Genomic DNA, 16074 nt, shown 5'->3' with positions numbered 1-16074 from the left:
AAGCACTAATAATGGTTTTTAATTTTAAATATTATTGCATTGGTATAAATATGGGAAGGAAAATACTCCGATTTATTGTTTTAATATTATCAAAGTAGCAAGGCCGATGATAATACTCACAATTTATGAAACTTCCAAAAATTTTATTACCCGTCAAAAGTTTATTGAAACTACCTTCTTTTTCGTATCATGGTTTTATTGTACCATGATACGTGTGCGGCATAAACCAAAAATACGAGATCACGCAAGAACGCGACGTTTGTAAAAGCGGGTTCATCAGCTAAACATTTGTTAACACCATAAGCACCACTATTTTACACTTTTGTTTAACTAAAGAAAAATTTATTTCACATGACAACATATTTTTCAGAGTTTCAATGAATAATTTTAGCTAAATTGTGTGTTTAAAAACTATTTTATTTCAAGCCGGGTTTAACGAATCCACAACTATATTTTTTAAACAACAAAAATAATTCGTGTTTATATTGTTTTCTTCTAAAACTTTGAAAGCAAAAAAGAAATACGGCCACCTTTGGCACGTACAGCAGGGCGATAGAAAGATATATCGTCGTTAAAAGTACACAACCGCGTATCAAGATAATGCAAAACCGCATATGTGAATTATGTAAATTATTTTCTAGAGAGTAAAAACACTCATATTTCATAAATGGTTCTCTTTTTTATAAAGCAATCGCATTTCTGGCGTGGTTTTGTACTTTTCGCCTTGAAAGGAAATTTCGCCGTGTTTGACAAACCGCTTGGGTGGTGTATTTGCCACTTAACACTTTGTCACAATTTTCTAAACTAATAAAAAAAAAAATCAAAATTAAATTTTTTCTCGATTGTGTCTAAGAGTTTAATTGTCTGGACATGGTCTACGGCCCATTGAAATTTGTAGGTACTATATATCGTACAAAGTCAGGGAGTAATTATGTTCAGCGTAAGTTACACTTTTATTTTTAACTAGTTGCAAGAAAATTAAAATAATGAAAATTCTGAACCTGTTCAAATTTATTCACCTCTTAAATATAAATTAACATGGGGTAGTTGATGTAAATTTGCAAATGTAAGGCTATTGTATGTATGTAGGTATGTTTATATTTTTAATGTTTTTTGTAATTTTAAAAGATATGTTTTTAAAATTTTTGTGTTAATAAAAAAACCTTAAATTTGTTCTAAAACATTACCTCACACTAAAAATTATTTTAATTTATATTTTTTATTTATTTTTTGGTTTTTTAATGCTGATTTTCTTATACCCTTAAATACTTTGTCTTCAGTGACAATATTTCACACTAAAACATATATTACTGTGGTTGTGCGATTAAAAAAAAAAAAAAAATATTTACTAGTTCGTGGCCATGGTTCGCAGCATTTGTACAATATACCGTGCATTTTTTTTGATGAGTTGGTTATTTTTTTTCTTTTTAACAAAAACATTTTTAAAATAGTGTATAGAGGCCAAGAATGGATAATGAATTCTTATCTCTCGAAAATCAGATCCGCTTTTCGGCATGTGACAACGATCCAAAAAAATTAAGCTGGCAAAGGCCCTGCCAGTCACGGCTCACCACTTTCCCCTGAAATTCAAACGATTTAGGTCGGTGTTATGCAGACAAACATTTGTTTGCCAAATTAAATGGCGGCTGCTTAGTTTGCTCGGAGGTGGTTATGTCGAGTTTGGCACAGGGTTGCACGTTCATTATGGTTTTCATGGCTATTGCCAACACGAAATGAGAATTTCAGATGTACATAACGCGCAAAATTTAAAATTTTTGTATATGACAACACCGAATTTGCTGCAGTTTGACCAAACAAAATTAGTTTGCTGTGAGAGTCGCCAAACTCGCTCTCTCCGAGTTTGCTGCAACAACAATTGCACGCAGTTTGCCAAACAAAATGTCTGCATAACACCGACCTTACAAACACATTGACAACTTTTTAGTCATCTCACCCACACACTTACAAATTTTTTGTTCGAACTGTCAAAAAAATGTCCCTTTGTTAGAGCTACATACCCGATAAGAATTCGTACTCTAATAAGAATGCTATGCGTTAGAGCGAGCAAATTAGAAACATCGGAGTTTTGATGACAGTATACATACTGTGAAGAAATGTCACTTTGCGAAAATTTTGAAGGTAAGAATACGTATTTAACAATTTTATTAAATTATAATGGAATTTCTTCTTTTAGATTGCAAACCAGCAGCGACTTAGTCACATTCTTAAGGTATGTATTGAGACTTTTTATATGTTTATAAATTTGAATTGATATTTTTGTTTGTTAACAGATTGGGAATCACCATCAGCACCTTCAACGCTTGCATCTCCATCGCCAGGAGCACCATTAGAACCTTCTGGCCTCAGCTTCTTCATCGCCAGGAGCACCACCAGTACCTTCTACCCTCAGCTCCTTCATCGCCAGGAGCACCATGGGTACCTTCCGCCCTCAGCACATTGACCTACAGGAGCACCTTCAAAGTGTAGGTCCAACTTGTCAAATTTTGCAAAGTTGTAAGAAAACTTAATTTTTCTGAACTACCATAAATGATTTGCAACTGTTAATATATATTAAAAGAAAGGTAAATCGATTACCTTTCTTTTGATTATAATACTGCTAAAATCGCTTAACTATTTTATAGAAAATTTGCAACTTTTGAAAACATATATGTGCAAAGGAGTAGTAGTAATAATAAGCAATTGGCAACCACATAAGTATGTAAAAATATCTTTATTATTAATGTTAATTGTAATTTTTATTCATAATATTGATTACTAACTATGTATATTAGGTTAGCAATGCATTTTGAAAAATAAATTTTGCAAAATAAAAATCAAAAAAAAATTTAAGATTTTTTATTTATTGTTTTTAAGGTTATTTTGAATTCGCTGTGAATAGAATGCAACCCTGTGCCAGCTGAAGTGGGCAATGCTAGACGAGTGCAGCTATATGTTTTCCTTATGAAGTATCTGAATGAGTGCGACAGTGATGCAAGGATCACACGTACAGGGGGAAAGTGGTGACAATCTGCACACCGCCCATACAAATGTCACCAGTTTTGTCACCAGTTTTGAAGTGACTGAAACCCGTGGTTTCACCAGATTTTTCACCACTTTGGCTGGCAGGGGGGCTAGATGTGTTGAACAATTTCCAACACCTTTTTGATTGTTTTGTGCACCCTATGCTAGTGAGATTACAAAACCCCAATCATGGTGAATTATGTACATCCACACGTGTTTTAAGCAACCCTGCGCAAAACGAGGTGAGTAAACTAAAAATGTAAACAAACAAAATTATATGAAAGTTTGGAGCATTGCAAGAAGCCTTGGCCACTAAATATTAAAAAAAAAAAAACAGAAATTTGGATCATCAAAAGAATATATAAAATGTCTCTTAGGCTATTAAAGCAAAGCTTGGATATAATAGATGAGACACCATGTATTGATAAAAAAGGTATGTATGTTCAAACCAAGATAACGTAATCAACAAAATGCACAAGTAGAGTCCGACCGATTCCCAATTTTTGGCCGATGCCGATGCCAGTTAATCGGTCTTAGCGCAAAGAATCGGCCAGGTGAAGGGCAATACCTTACCAGCAACTTACACTTCGCCCGGCGGTCCTTACCACTTCACTGACGAATCTCCCTTACTTTAACAAAGACGTGGCCGTGTAAGTAGGAATTTAGAATGTACGTTTGGTATCAGGCATACTTCTGAGCCGCTTTACAAAGTAAGTTACGTGTAATGCAGAGCAGTCGCTTGGAGTAGTTCGGTGCTTGGAAATAACTTCGGCTGCGCGTTATTTTGCAACTGACAACGTAATGTGTCTTCGGAGGTGTTCATTTTGCGCTTTACTAGTAGATGACATTCGCCATGATGACAATTTTGGTACTAAAAACTGAAAGAAAACATGGCTTACCTCGTAAGGTGCTTACCTACTTTCCCAGTGGGTATATTTGTAAACTACTACATAGAATGAAGTGCCATATCATAACAGGGGCGGTTCAGAGAATTAACAAACAAATAAAAATTTTACGGTCTCATGTTTCCTTGAAACTGCAGTTAACTTAAACGAATTTTGTTCAAAATTAAATTTTGATGCATAAACGCTATTAGACTGTCTTTGCACCTGTGCGGAGTTGACTTGACAACTTGAAGAATGCATGGACGGGCCATAATTCGAAATTTTTTACAGCGAATTTAATGTGTATTTACTGCTATCACTGCTAAAAGTGTAAAAAAATTCTCGCCATACACCCTAAAGTCCGAACATACGCCACAAAAAAAAAAAATTAAATGACCAATTTCTCATTTGCGGGGCGCTCGGAATAGAAGCATCAAAGTTTGCGCCTATTTTCTTATTCTGAATCGGCATTTCGACGAAAATTTGCTTTCATTTTAATTTCAGATTTTTGTTCATCCCCTAGAGTATTTCGGTGACAGGTAATAAGGTCAATGGAAATAAGGTCAATTGACTTTATTTCCCACCCTGGTGCGAAATAAAGTCAATTGACATTATTACCTTTTCAAAAGCGAAATAAAGTCAACAAAAATTTGGAAATAAAGTCATTGACGCTATTTCCTCATTCAAATGGAAATAGCGTCAACAATGCTTAAAGTGTGTCGATTCATAGAAAAAAATGTTGTTCTTACAATAAACATTGCCCCGTAAGTGTTGTTTTTTAATAGATGAAAAAGGCTTTTGCCAAATCCTCAGTGTTGTGATATTAATCCACACACAATCATGAACTACCTCCAATTGATTCTATTAAAAAAAGAATATAAATTACGAATATGTAAAAACACGATGCGAAAAACTAAACGCCTGCGTACAGCTGGAATACGAGAAATTTTTGAAGAAAGAGTGGAGAAATGATCCATAACATGCAAAACATTTTTCGTTTCTACAAAAATAAAGCGAACACTATTAAATTGAAGAAACAGTACATGTCCAAAAACCCCGGAGGAGCACTGAAAGAATTCTGTGTTTTAAATTAGCATATTTTGAACGAATTCGGAATGTCTAAGGTGGAAAAGAACCCAACCTTTCTATAAGGAAACAATTCTAGAAAAAGAAATTTCTTACACTGTATTTATGTCTCCGCCAGCAGTCATTTAAAAGCAGCTAAGGAGAACGACGACACTATTTATTAGATGGCACATTCAACGAGCCAATGTGCCAAAATGCGGGTATAAACAATTATTGATTATTTAATATCGGAACCGAGATCATATAAGTTAATGGATTGGTTTTCACACACTTTTGAAACACAAATTATATGCTTTTTTACTGCAGACAAGTTGTTGCCTCAAAACACAGCAGAAATCTTCCAATCAGGGCTGCCAACTCTCCTTAGTTTTGAGGTGCCATATTGAGGATAAAAAAAGTGCCAAAATGTGCCAAATAGAAAAATAAAAGTGCCAAAAAAGGTGTAATTCCTTTTAATCATTCACATTTAGCAATAAAATAAAGCCTCATTTTCAAAACAAAAGTGCAATGATAAAATAAGATAAACCAGTTGAATAGCCTTTATAAATTAGAAAATTTTAGTTGAGAAAAAGAAGTGCACGCAAAGGATTTCACAAAAATGTATTGAAATGTTATTTTTTTTACAAAAGTGCCATTTTGGCATTTTGTGCCAAATTGAAAAATTAAGTGCCATTTGAAATAAAATAGGAACAAATGGCACGGTTTGAGCCAAGTTGGCATCCCTGCTTCCAATAACTTACAAATATAAAAATGTGAAATATCGAGGGCTTGAATTCATTAATACCCTCTATCTGCAATTTGCACAAAAACTAATTTCTGATTTTAGAAACCATCTGGGACTTATTACCTGTCGTTATATAAGGTAGCATTAATATCACTGATGACAGTTAAAGCTTAGGTGGATTTTTATATCAGAATCTCATCTTTGTGAAAAGTGTGCAGATAGGGGGTATTATTGAATATAAGCCCTCGATGTTTAAAATATATAAAAATTTTATTTTAACGTATACAAAAAATTAATCTACCTGCGCTACAGCACGTCGGGAGACGGGGAGGGGGGGCCGGGGGGCCCGCGGTGTAGCGTGACGCGGTGTGCGCGCCGGACGCGCGGGGTACGCGGGGCGCGAGCGCGAGCGCGACGCACGCGGTGTGGCGCGCTGACGCGGCCCGCCGCGAAGCTAAGCAAATTTAATGTGTGAAAGAGAAATAATGTCAATTGATTTTATTTCGTTTTTAAAAAGGTAATAATGTCAATTGACTTTATTTCGCACCAAGGTGGGAAATAAAGTCAATTGACCTTATTTCCGTTGATCTTATTACCTGTCACCGAGTATTTCTGCTTCAAGAAGTAGGTTTTAAAAAAAATCCTAATTTTTTTGCGGTTAGGGCTCGATATGTCGACTTTTTTCGAAGCTCTTCGTTTTTTCGATATCCGAAAACTTGGAAAAGAGGAGGTGTTTTTCCTAACTAATGGCGTTTTCTTTTCTACCGAAATATGTTGCCTTCTCAGTGCCCTCTACGCACAAATACTAAGGAGAGGGCATTGAAAAGGCAACAGTTTTTGTAGAAAAGAAATCGTCGTAAGACACAATTTATTTACACATGAAGCTGTGTGGCATATGATCCAATCCAATAAAGCACACCATTCGTTTCTGTTCTGGTCTTATTGACGCCAACTGGAAATGCCAACTGATGCCAAGTCCTTTTGTAAGCGGTACCTTTATCCTCTGCCACCACAGTGGTTGCAGTGTTTCTCATAGATAAATATACAAATATTGTATTTTTTGTTAATTTTTCATGTGAATTATTTTTCAATAAGAATTTGTTAAACCGCTCCTGAATTTTGAAAAGTAAAAATGTCAGTTTGAGTACATTCTCTTATCGGATCTCTCCTTCTTTTTTGAATATATCGACACTCTGATGTTGGGGAATGTACTTTGAATTTACTAGCAATATAGAAGTTCTACATATATGGTATAGCCTCATGATTCAATAACACAAGGTTATGTAATTTATGACAGCTAAAATTTGGCACTCCTTTATATAGATTTGTGTTTTGGAAGTAGGAGAAAGGGGAAGAATGCGATCGCCTTTTGCGAAAATGTTAGTAGAAAGGTACTAAGAAAGTGCGCAAAGTATACATTTAGAAGTAAAATGTGTATTATTAATTATATGTGAATTTGTAATATATTTGGCGTTTTAATAGAAATACTAAGCAATACGTAAAAATATAGATTTTTAGTTTAAGTTATTCGTCATGTCGTCCTGGAACAAATCTAGAATACCGACCGTTCAGCTATGCAAAAACAATAAATGCAGATCAATAGAACTTTTACGCTCATTTCAACCATGCCAAAATTATTTAGCGCAAGTAAAATATAAAGACGTTTTAGAAGGTTACAATTAAATTCTTTGATTTTTTTTAATATTAATATCTTATGAACCACATAACCGATTAAAAAACTAATAACATCACAATAAAGATAATCAACTTATCTTTCAGCTGATATATATAATTGAAATTGGTTTTTATATATTTAAACCAAAACTACTAAAAAACGAACATATGTTATTTCTTCATGAAATAAGCTTTTATGAAAAAACTGCATGATTAATAATAAAGAAATTTATATTATTTAGAAAGTACAAGCTATTGTTTTTAATTCGATATACATATTTTATCATGATCTACTTGTGGGTTTTATGAATTAAGTGGTAATAAAAAATAAGTAAACAAAGCAAATAAACCTCTTTATCTTCTTTGTTTTTTACCTTCGCCAAATAAATTTGGTATCGTTGAAATTAGCGTAAAAAGTTGTATCAATCAGCACTTTTGGTTATTTTATAGCTAAACGGTCGCTATTCTAGACTTGCTCCAGAAATTTACGCATACGAAGGTGATGACAGCGCATATTTAGTATGAAGAAATTTTGGTTTTACTACTAATATAACTAGAAACTGTAGAATGAGCAACATTCTGCACAAGTAAAGAAGCCGATTTTATGTGTGGGAGCGAGAAGACTGTTTTATTACAAAACCTTTCTATTATTGAATCATGGTATAGGCTTATATATACGATACGATACGATGTTTATTATATAATTCAAAAAACTGCGTACCTAAAAAAAGAAGGCTAAAAAATCGGATTAAACAGTTTCAAATTTTGATGAACATTTGTTAAAATTGCGGAAAAAGTAAAAAGAATCCGCCAAAAACGCTGATTAATCGGTCGGACTCTACTAGTAATGCAGAAACTAACAACAAAGTACATGAGAATACTTCAATAAAATTTAAAACAAATTTCTTGCAGCTACACAAAATAAAGCAAAACCTCTGTCCAAAATAGGAAGTGTAAGCAGTTCACATAAAAACGAAGCGAGAAATCATAAAAATCTGGCATTCAAAACCGCAAGCAAGAAGGACAAAAAGAATATAGAAGATCTACGCAAGGAGTTTTTGCCTGACCAGAATAAAACGAATTTAAACCTTAAACGCTTACTGGCATTGTCACAAAATTCAATAGATGCTAATGTAGCTAAAAAGGTGTTTTAAGCATATCGTATTAATAATCAAATATTTTTACCCTTTACCATTAATTCAATTTCAGATCATTCAGCGAAGTAAAAAAGGAACCGCGGTGAAGATGCCGAAGAAAAAGAAAGTACAGGAATCTATCTTTACAGAGGAGGACTTTTTGGCTTTTGAAAAAGAATATTTTGCTGACAACAGTCATTAAATATATCTACATATGTAAACATTTGTTTAGCCCTGCATGGTCGAATCGACAAGGCATTACTTATGTGAAATGCAATTTTCGTGTATAATTTGACCTAAAATTGTAAATATAGAATTACGAATCTATATGATCTTCCCACAAATTTTATTAAAATAAAATGAAAGTTGAATGCCATTGATTTGTAATAAAGTAATTTTTTAAGTAAGTTTTGTAAATACTCTGTAAAGACAAACATTTTACTTAGGACCTTCCTATATGAAGGCAACGATATGTACATACATATGTATGTATAAATATATGCATGCAAAAGTAGATACATACATATGTTCATCTACTCTTTAAGAAGACCGCTACACTCGAATTTCTTGAAAGTCAAGAATAATACTCATAGATATTTGACATGTGTCACTATCATGGACATGCGCTTTGCATAACTTGGGGTTGAATATCAAACCAGCGCCCACACTTGCAATGTGTCATTTAATACATATCCCTGAAAAAGCACGACATTATTGGGCGATAGTCGGACTGTTTGCCACTTGGCTCGCCGATGAAAAACGAAAGTAAAAATCAGTTTGTTCGCAACGGAGTTGAGTTGTTAAATATACTAGTAATTCAGTTATAAAACTTAGCGAATAGTATGTGATTACTAAATTATGAGCTCAAACGATTGCATTGCAAAAATTGTGCATACAAAGCATTAAATAAAAGTGATGAACCAGGTATAAAGCCAACGGTATGTGAAACAAAGGCATTTGAAAACTTATAACATGAATGAGTCAATGAAAACTATCATCCTGCAAAGTCCTGTTTATTGATTTTTTGCTGACATGATTTCAAATTTTACTTTGATGTATGAAAAAATTAAAAATTGCGTTTTACGCCAATTTTTCAAGTAGTTAATACTTTTCCATTAAAAAGCTGGTGATTTTATTAGCCTTGAGGTCGTAAAATAAAAGTTTTGATTGTTAAATGTGCGCTTCCTTAAGGAGTGTTTTACGTAAAGTTTGCTAACTATACAAACGTTCATACCTATGTAAGTTACTGTTGAAATATAGAAAAGATGCGTTTATGCAGGTAATCAAGACTCTTATAGAATCAATTTATTTTATGTAAAAATGTTTTACCTTTTAGTCAGTGGAGCTAGCAAACGATTGAAGACTTCTGCTGGTAAAATCGATTTGCATATACGAAAAAATGCAGGTGCATCTTATGTATATATGTATGTACTACGGAATTCAATCCCGAAGCATTTTAGCAATCCCGGGATTTCGGGATGCAAAAATTCTAATCCCGGGATCTCGGGATTTTTCAGGATTTCGACTTTATCACAACTTTTGCATTTAACAGTAGGTTCGCCTATTTTGTCTTACAGTGAGGATAACGCACCTTAGTAAAAGAGTCCGTAATTTAATGTCTAACTATTTTTATAGTATTCTTAAATGTATATGTTAATTGTAAAAAGCCCTTACTAATATCTTCAGAAATTCATTTTCCACAAAACTGTTTGAAAAAGTACAGTTATTCACTTAGAATCAAAATTTTGGTGTTCTGTATATCTCGTTTTTCATGTCAAATGAAATAATTTTTTCGTTTTCAACATCTCTTTTATTCCGTAAATGACTCAGTAAAAATCTTGGGATCCCGGAGCTAAAATTTCAGGACATGAAAAAGTGTGCGGGATCCCGGGTTTGAATGCCCTAGTATGTACATATGTATGTACATCTACGCATGTGTGCTCCATAAAAATATCAATTTGCTTTAGTTTTAAATACTATGTATTTATAAAGCAAGCACAAACAATTCAAATTAAAGCTTAGAAAAATCACAAGAAATATTTTTCATTATTTCTATTGCTTGAAAAAGCACTTTGAGCTGCAAACTGATTTAAGAAATTTTGATAGAAGAAAATTTCTTTTCCATTCCAACCTCGCCTTATTTTGACCAGTTTTAGCTATAATTCTTCTGTGTATTTAGTGTTTAATATTTTTTATAATAGTCTAGCTGGTTCTACAACAAACACTACATACATAAATCCACATTTCAAACTTTGTACAAAAATTATTAAAATCCAACAAGATTTCACCAAAATTTGAAACTTTTAAATTTTAGTAACTTTCAAGTTGATACAAAATACCATTTTTTTTTGTTGACGGTGCTGGGCATTTCTTCCATATAAAAAAATGTTCAAACATAATTTGTATGCGGAAAATTGCGTGACCACGGTTACCACTGTTGGTTATTTCCAACCAAACTTGGTTGCTTTTCTTTTATTTTTTCGAATTTGGTTGTTTGGTAGTTTTTTCTCTGATTGTTTTTTTTTTTTAATTAGAAATTAGAAAAATGTTTCCTTACAAAAAGTCCAGACTCGACCCCTATATTCCCAATGAGTGTCTGGCATGTGGAGACTTCCCGCACGGCACCAACCACCTCTTGATATGCCAGCCCAACCGCACTCGACTAGCTCTCCTCTCCCTTTGGTCAGACCCTGCTCACGGTGGGCAGGAAGCGAAGATAGGTTGCATTAAAATGTCGACAAAATCTGAAAGCTGGGTTGTATTTGTTGATATCTTAAGGTTAAGAATCCGCTTAAATTGAAATCCTAGCTGCTCCTGTTTTAAAGATATCCACATTTTATATACTTCTGATAGGATATATTTGCAAAAGAGGAAGGCGTACTTCTCGATAATTAGAGCATATTTATACGAAAAGAAATCTCATACAAATCTGTTCCCCTTTTTTAACTCACTAAAACGGATCAAATCAATGCGAAACATTTTCATTTTTTCCTACCGAAAGAATAATTGATCGAGATTTATTGGGCGCTACCGGTATACAACTTAGATAAAACACCACAATTACCTTTTTCTGTAGCGTGAACTTTCTCATTACAAACACTTTCAATATCGCAATATATGTATGTATGTATACAATATTGTATGCTATATAATACGGTAGTAATTTTTTATTAAAGGTTTGTTGCTATAAGCAAGTAGCGCAGGCAAGTCGCACTGCGCTTGTGCAAGAAATAAAAATGCTCTAACTTAGGCCAACGGTACTCCTCATAATAAGTAAATAAATTCAAAGCTTGTATGGGATTTATTTTGGTATTTATGTACTCTTCTGTCAGGAAATAATAACTATTGTAAATCCAGAACACAAATGCGATCATAAAGAAAATCGCATGAAAGTATGCGCTTTGTGTGTAGGGCTGCCAGACGTCCCGGTTTTCCCGGACATGTCCCGGTTTTAGACTATTTGTCCCGGTGTCCCGGTCCAACCTTAAAATGTCCCGGGTTTCATTTAAGTGTCCCGGTTTTCGATTTGATTGCGCAAATTTTGCTTAAAAATGACTACGCTGAGAGAAAAAACGCGTTGTAATATTAAGAAAATTTTTATGAATTTACTGGGGGAAATAACGCATAGTAAACATGAATATTTTTTATTTGATTATCGTTTTGAAATGTTCGTACTTAAAAACAATACTTTCATACCACGCACACGTGGTGTTGCATCAAACTGAACATTTGAATGCACATTTACATGTCTGGCTGTAGCTGAGTGCACGAAGATGCTTGCCACAATTTGCTGATTTCCAGAGCGTCAGGGTTCAAATCCCATTGCAGACAGCATGGAATTTAAATAATTTTTTTTTTAACTTAATTATGAAAAAGCATCCGTTAAGTGCAAAGCGCTTCATTTTAATATTGGCGTATTTCAATTGAATATTTCTATACTAAATACTAAAATTTGTATACTTAAATTATTACGAGTTGGGTTGGTGCTCTTTCATATGCGATTTTTTTTTAAATGTAGCACGTTTTGCATAAGCAATAGTTGATGATTAATATAAGTATGTACCTAAATACGTTAAAATGACATGCACAGAGTTTTACAATTATAGCAAAAGCCAGAAGTTTTGAAACAAGCTCACAGCAACGAAACAAATGACTGATATTTTAATGTTACCTTGTATTTATTTTTTTTTTCGTGAAACCTAGATTACTTTTAAGTACCGTGCCGTACAAAATTATTGGCTCGGAGACACTTTCATCTGATCACAATTTCTAATCAGATCTTTTAGAAAAATGTTTAAAATGTAGCTTTTGAGCCAATTAGTAAAGTGCAAGTCTGAAGTTACCAGAAAATTTCGTTGATTTTTTGCAATTATTTATTTTTTGCTGACAGTGTCTTCCACATACAAAAAAATGTCGAACATTGTATGGAAGAAACTCTCAGTAAAAACAATACCAAATATATTGCCTCGTTCAAAGCCATGAGCAAAATCGTGAATACATGGTTTTCCACAAAACAAGCGGATCTTAGTAATTTTGATAAAAATCTTAAGGAACTCCGCACAGCTTTGAAAAGTACTGGAATTTCTCAAACTGTCAAAATCCATTTTATCCTTAAACATTTAAAGCAATCTATTTCATTCTTGAATAACGATGGTTTAGGATTATGGTCCGAGCAGGCCGGGAAGTCAGTTCATAGGGAATTCATTAAATTCTGGGATAGATTCAAAATAAATATGATTGATAAACCAACTTTTGTGAGTCGCCTGAAGAAAACTGTAATGACATTTTCATTCCAGCATATATATAAAAACTTAACTAAATAATAAAATATTTAAATACTAAAATGTGTGACTATATTATATGGTAAGCCAACAAAAAATATAAAAGGAAACAAAAACCAAATATAAAAAACTAAAGCAAGAAAAAAATAAAACCAAAAAAAGAACAAAGAGGTGCAAAGTAAGTTGCCTCTACGTGGTGCGCCTTGGAAACGATCGAAACCGCCTAAAAACTTACATAAACTTATATTTTCACATAATATATATACACACATTTACTCACACATACATTGTTGAATATTTAATGCACAAGGATGTTTTTCTCTTTCGCAAAAGTTGATCCTATCATAACTATGTAAAATGTTGATATCTTTAAAACAGGAGCAGCTAGGATTTTAATTCAAAGGGATTCTTAACCTAAAAATATCAACAAATACAACCCTGCTTTCAGTTTTTGTCGACATTTTTATGCAACCTATCTTTGCTTCCTGCCCACCGTGTGCTGTAACTGCCCGTTTCTTGGGCCTACCGCTAGTTTAGCTCGACGACAATGATGGATGGATAAACCGAAATAGGCGGGGCTTAGTAGTGCCGCTACAACAAACATAACAACAAAACGCCCTATCTCGGCAAACGGTTGAAAAACGCCCTATTTCCGAATTTGATTGAAGAACGCCCTATCTCCCTATCCCTATCCCTATCTCCTATCTCAGCTGCCGATACATACCCAGCCAGCAGAGAAACGTACTTTTTGCCGAAAGTGCAGTTTTCGTACATTTTTCGTATCCGGTAACGTTCAGAAAACGATTTCCATATTTGTTAATTTTTTCGTATCCGAAAAATGTCATCGTCTTATTTCAAAACAATAATTTTAAAATATTTGTTCAAACTGAGCATTTGAAAACATGCATACGTATTCATCAGTAGCTGAGTGAGCAGAGAAGTGTGCTACTATTTGTTAGCTTTCAGGAGGTCCCAGGCTCGAATTCCATCAGAGGCAACACATTAAAATTGTTTATTCAAATTGCTGAATCTTAAAATTGTTTTTTGTTTGGTTTCCAGTAACTAAGAAAAAGTTTCTGTGAAGTTCATAATGAAATCGTTTTCAACGAAAAATTGAATGAGAAAAATTTTGGGAAAACAGCCGAAAGCGCATCCGTTTACAACCATTTTCGATAGTTTCTGCACACACGTTTCGGATGAACACTTTAGTGGGAGAATTGATCTGAAAAACGTAATATACAAAATAAGCCAAAAATTTACAACCAAAATTTAGAGGTTATGTAGAAGTTGTCAGAAGTTACAATTTTTTTACTAGAAAGTGATTCCGTACTTTTCAGTGTGTTTCGGATTGTGTTTTTATGAGAAGGCGTTTTTCATGACAGAATACACTCGGAGGTTTGCCATTGCCTGCCGCGGAGTGACTGTTATTAGAGAAGACTTTTTTGCGGAATGGTAGCGCGCATTGCACAGTAGCGATCGTTATGTTATATATTTTTTTAATTAAAGTAGTCACTAGAGTCCGACCGATTCTCAATTTTCGGCCGATGCCGATTAATCGGCCTTAGGGCGAATGCCGATTCCTAAAAAAAAAACCACCTCAATATAAGTATATTTATTCAAGATAAAATGTTTTTAATAAACTTTTATAATAACAAAAGAAAAACATAAACAAATAACATTACAAAACAAAGTCATTCAAGAATCTATTCACTTATTAATGTACATACATAAATATGTATTAAAAGTAGTATATCGCCTATGCATACATATCATTCCAATACTTTGTTCCATAGTCTTTTTCTTATTCAATGTTAAAAAAAATAGTTCATTCGAAATCACATTTCTTAGTTGTATTCATAGTAGTTAAAATATGCAGCTTCTGCTGACTATAAAGGTGTTGTATTGAATACAATTTGTTAATAAACAGTAACCGTAGATTTTTAATGATAAAAGTAGTGTTGGGAAGTATCGAGTACTTTTCTTTTTTCTTTTTTTCTTTAAATATAAACATGCTGGTAACATTTCAATGCTTAGTGTAGAAATCTCACAAGCAGAAAGCACTTTATTCAATCTAACTAATATGTATGTATGTTAATCCCAAACTACGTCAAATGAATGGATAGCCGTACTGGATACAAGTATTGTATTTGAAAATTATTGAAACTTGAAATTGAGTACAATCATTTCTGAATAGAGGAAAATTTAAAGAGAACTCAGTACGATGTATCATGGAACTCAGTACTTTTAAGTATCTATTCGACACTGAGTACTTTCAATCGATCCTGAGTACATGTATCAAGATGATGATTGGAACAGAGTACTGAGTACTTTCGACTTCTTTTGTGAGTACTAAGTACTTTGAGTACTCAGTATCGATACTATTAAAAATCGGGTACTGCCGATTCTTTTGAGAATCGAGTTCTGAATACTTTTGGTATCGATATTGCCCAACACTTTTTCACAATCCTGTTGGGACCTTTTGCGGGGAATGGAAGTTGAGGTCGCTGCCTTCCTAGCTAAGGCTGCAGCTATCTCTTTCTCTTCTATTTCCTTGTGACATGGTACTCAAAGTATGGAGTTGAATGTCATTGTATTCAACAAGGATGTGAATTCTATCAAAGACCTCAAACTTAGCATCAAAGCATAAGAGCGCCCTAAGTGCCGTCTGCTTGTCGCAAAGTATTTATGAAGATTGTCGCATTTTGATAATTTTTACCTAAGCTTAGATCTTCGCTTGAAAAATGCTCGGGAGCTTCCTCATAAGCACA

At 33.7% G+C, this 16074-nt stretch overlaps 2 protein-coding genes across 3 annotated transcripts in view; both read left to right on the top strand.

Moving 5' to 3' along the window:
• Positions 1-2924: 2924 nt before the first annotated feature.
• Positions 2925-16074, top strand: part of LOC118735443 — a 52011-nt gene continuing 38861 nt past the window's right edge. The window contains exon 1 of one of the 2 annotated variants that reach the window (XM_036465198.1): positions 2925-3263. In XM_036465198.1, the coding sequence (XP_036321091.1) occupies positions 3183-3263 (81 nt within the window). In that variant the 5' untranslated portion in view covers positions 2925-3182. Of the gene's footprint in view, positions 3264-9214; positions 9464-16074 lie in introns of those variants that run through there. The other variant, XM_036465199.1, reaches the window with a different exon arrangement.
• On the top strand, positions 3277-8905 carry LOC118735444 (active regulator of SIRT1-like). Its single transcript, XM_036465200.1, has 3 exons — positions 3277-3454; positions 8302-8534; positions 8599-8905. Exons 1-3 carry the CDS (start codon positions 3388-3390, stop codon positions 8725-8727), a joined length of 429 nt encoding a protein of 142 aa, XP_036321093.1. The 5' UTR covers positions 3277-3387; the 3' UTR covers positions 8728-8905.

Source organism: Rhagoletis pomonella, unplaced genomic scaffold (genome assembly GCF_013731165.1).
Source record: "Rhagoletis pomonella isolate Grant_MI unplaced genomic scaffold, Rhpom_1.0 Rhpom_scaffold_00003, whole genome shotgun sequence".
Taxonomy (NCBI): Eukaryota; Metazoa; Arthropoda; class Insecta; order Diptera; family Tephritidae; genus Rhagoletis; species Rhagoletis pomonella.
The sequence above is the reverse complement of the archived record's forward strand: the minus strand, read 5'-3'. Positions and strand labels throughout refer to the sequence as shown.

Excerpts from the sequence above, each read along its gene's own strand:
- LOC118735444 (XM_036465200.1), top strand. The coding sequence starts at position 3,388 with ATGTCTCTTAGGCTATTAAAGCAAAGCTTGGATATAATAGATGAGACA. Across the intron at positions 3,455-8,301 it reads ACCATGTATTGATAAAAAAG|CTACACAAAATAAAGCAAAA; the intron begins GTATGTATGTTC and ends AATTTCTTGCAG. Across the intron at positions 8,535-8,598 it reads ATGCTAATGTAGCTAAAAAG|ATCATTCAGCGAAGTAAAAA; the intron begins GTGTTTTAAGCA and ends ATTCAATTTCAG.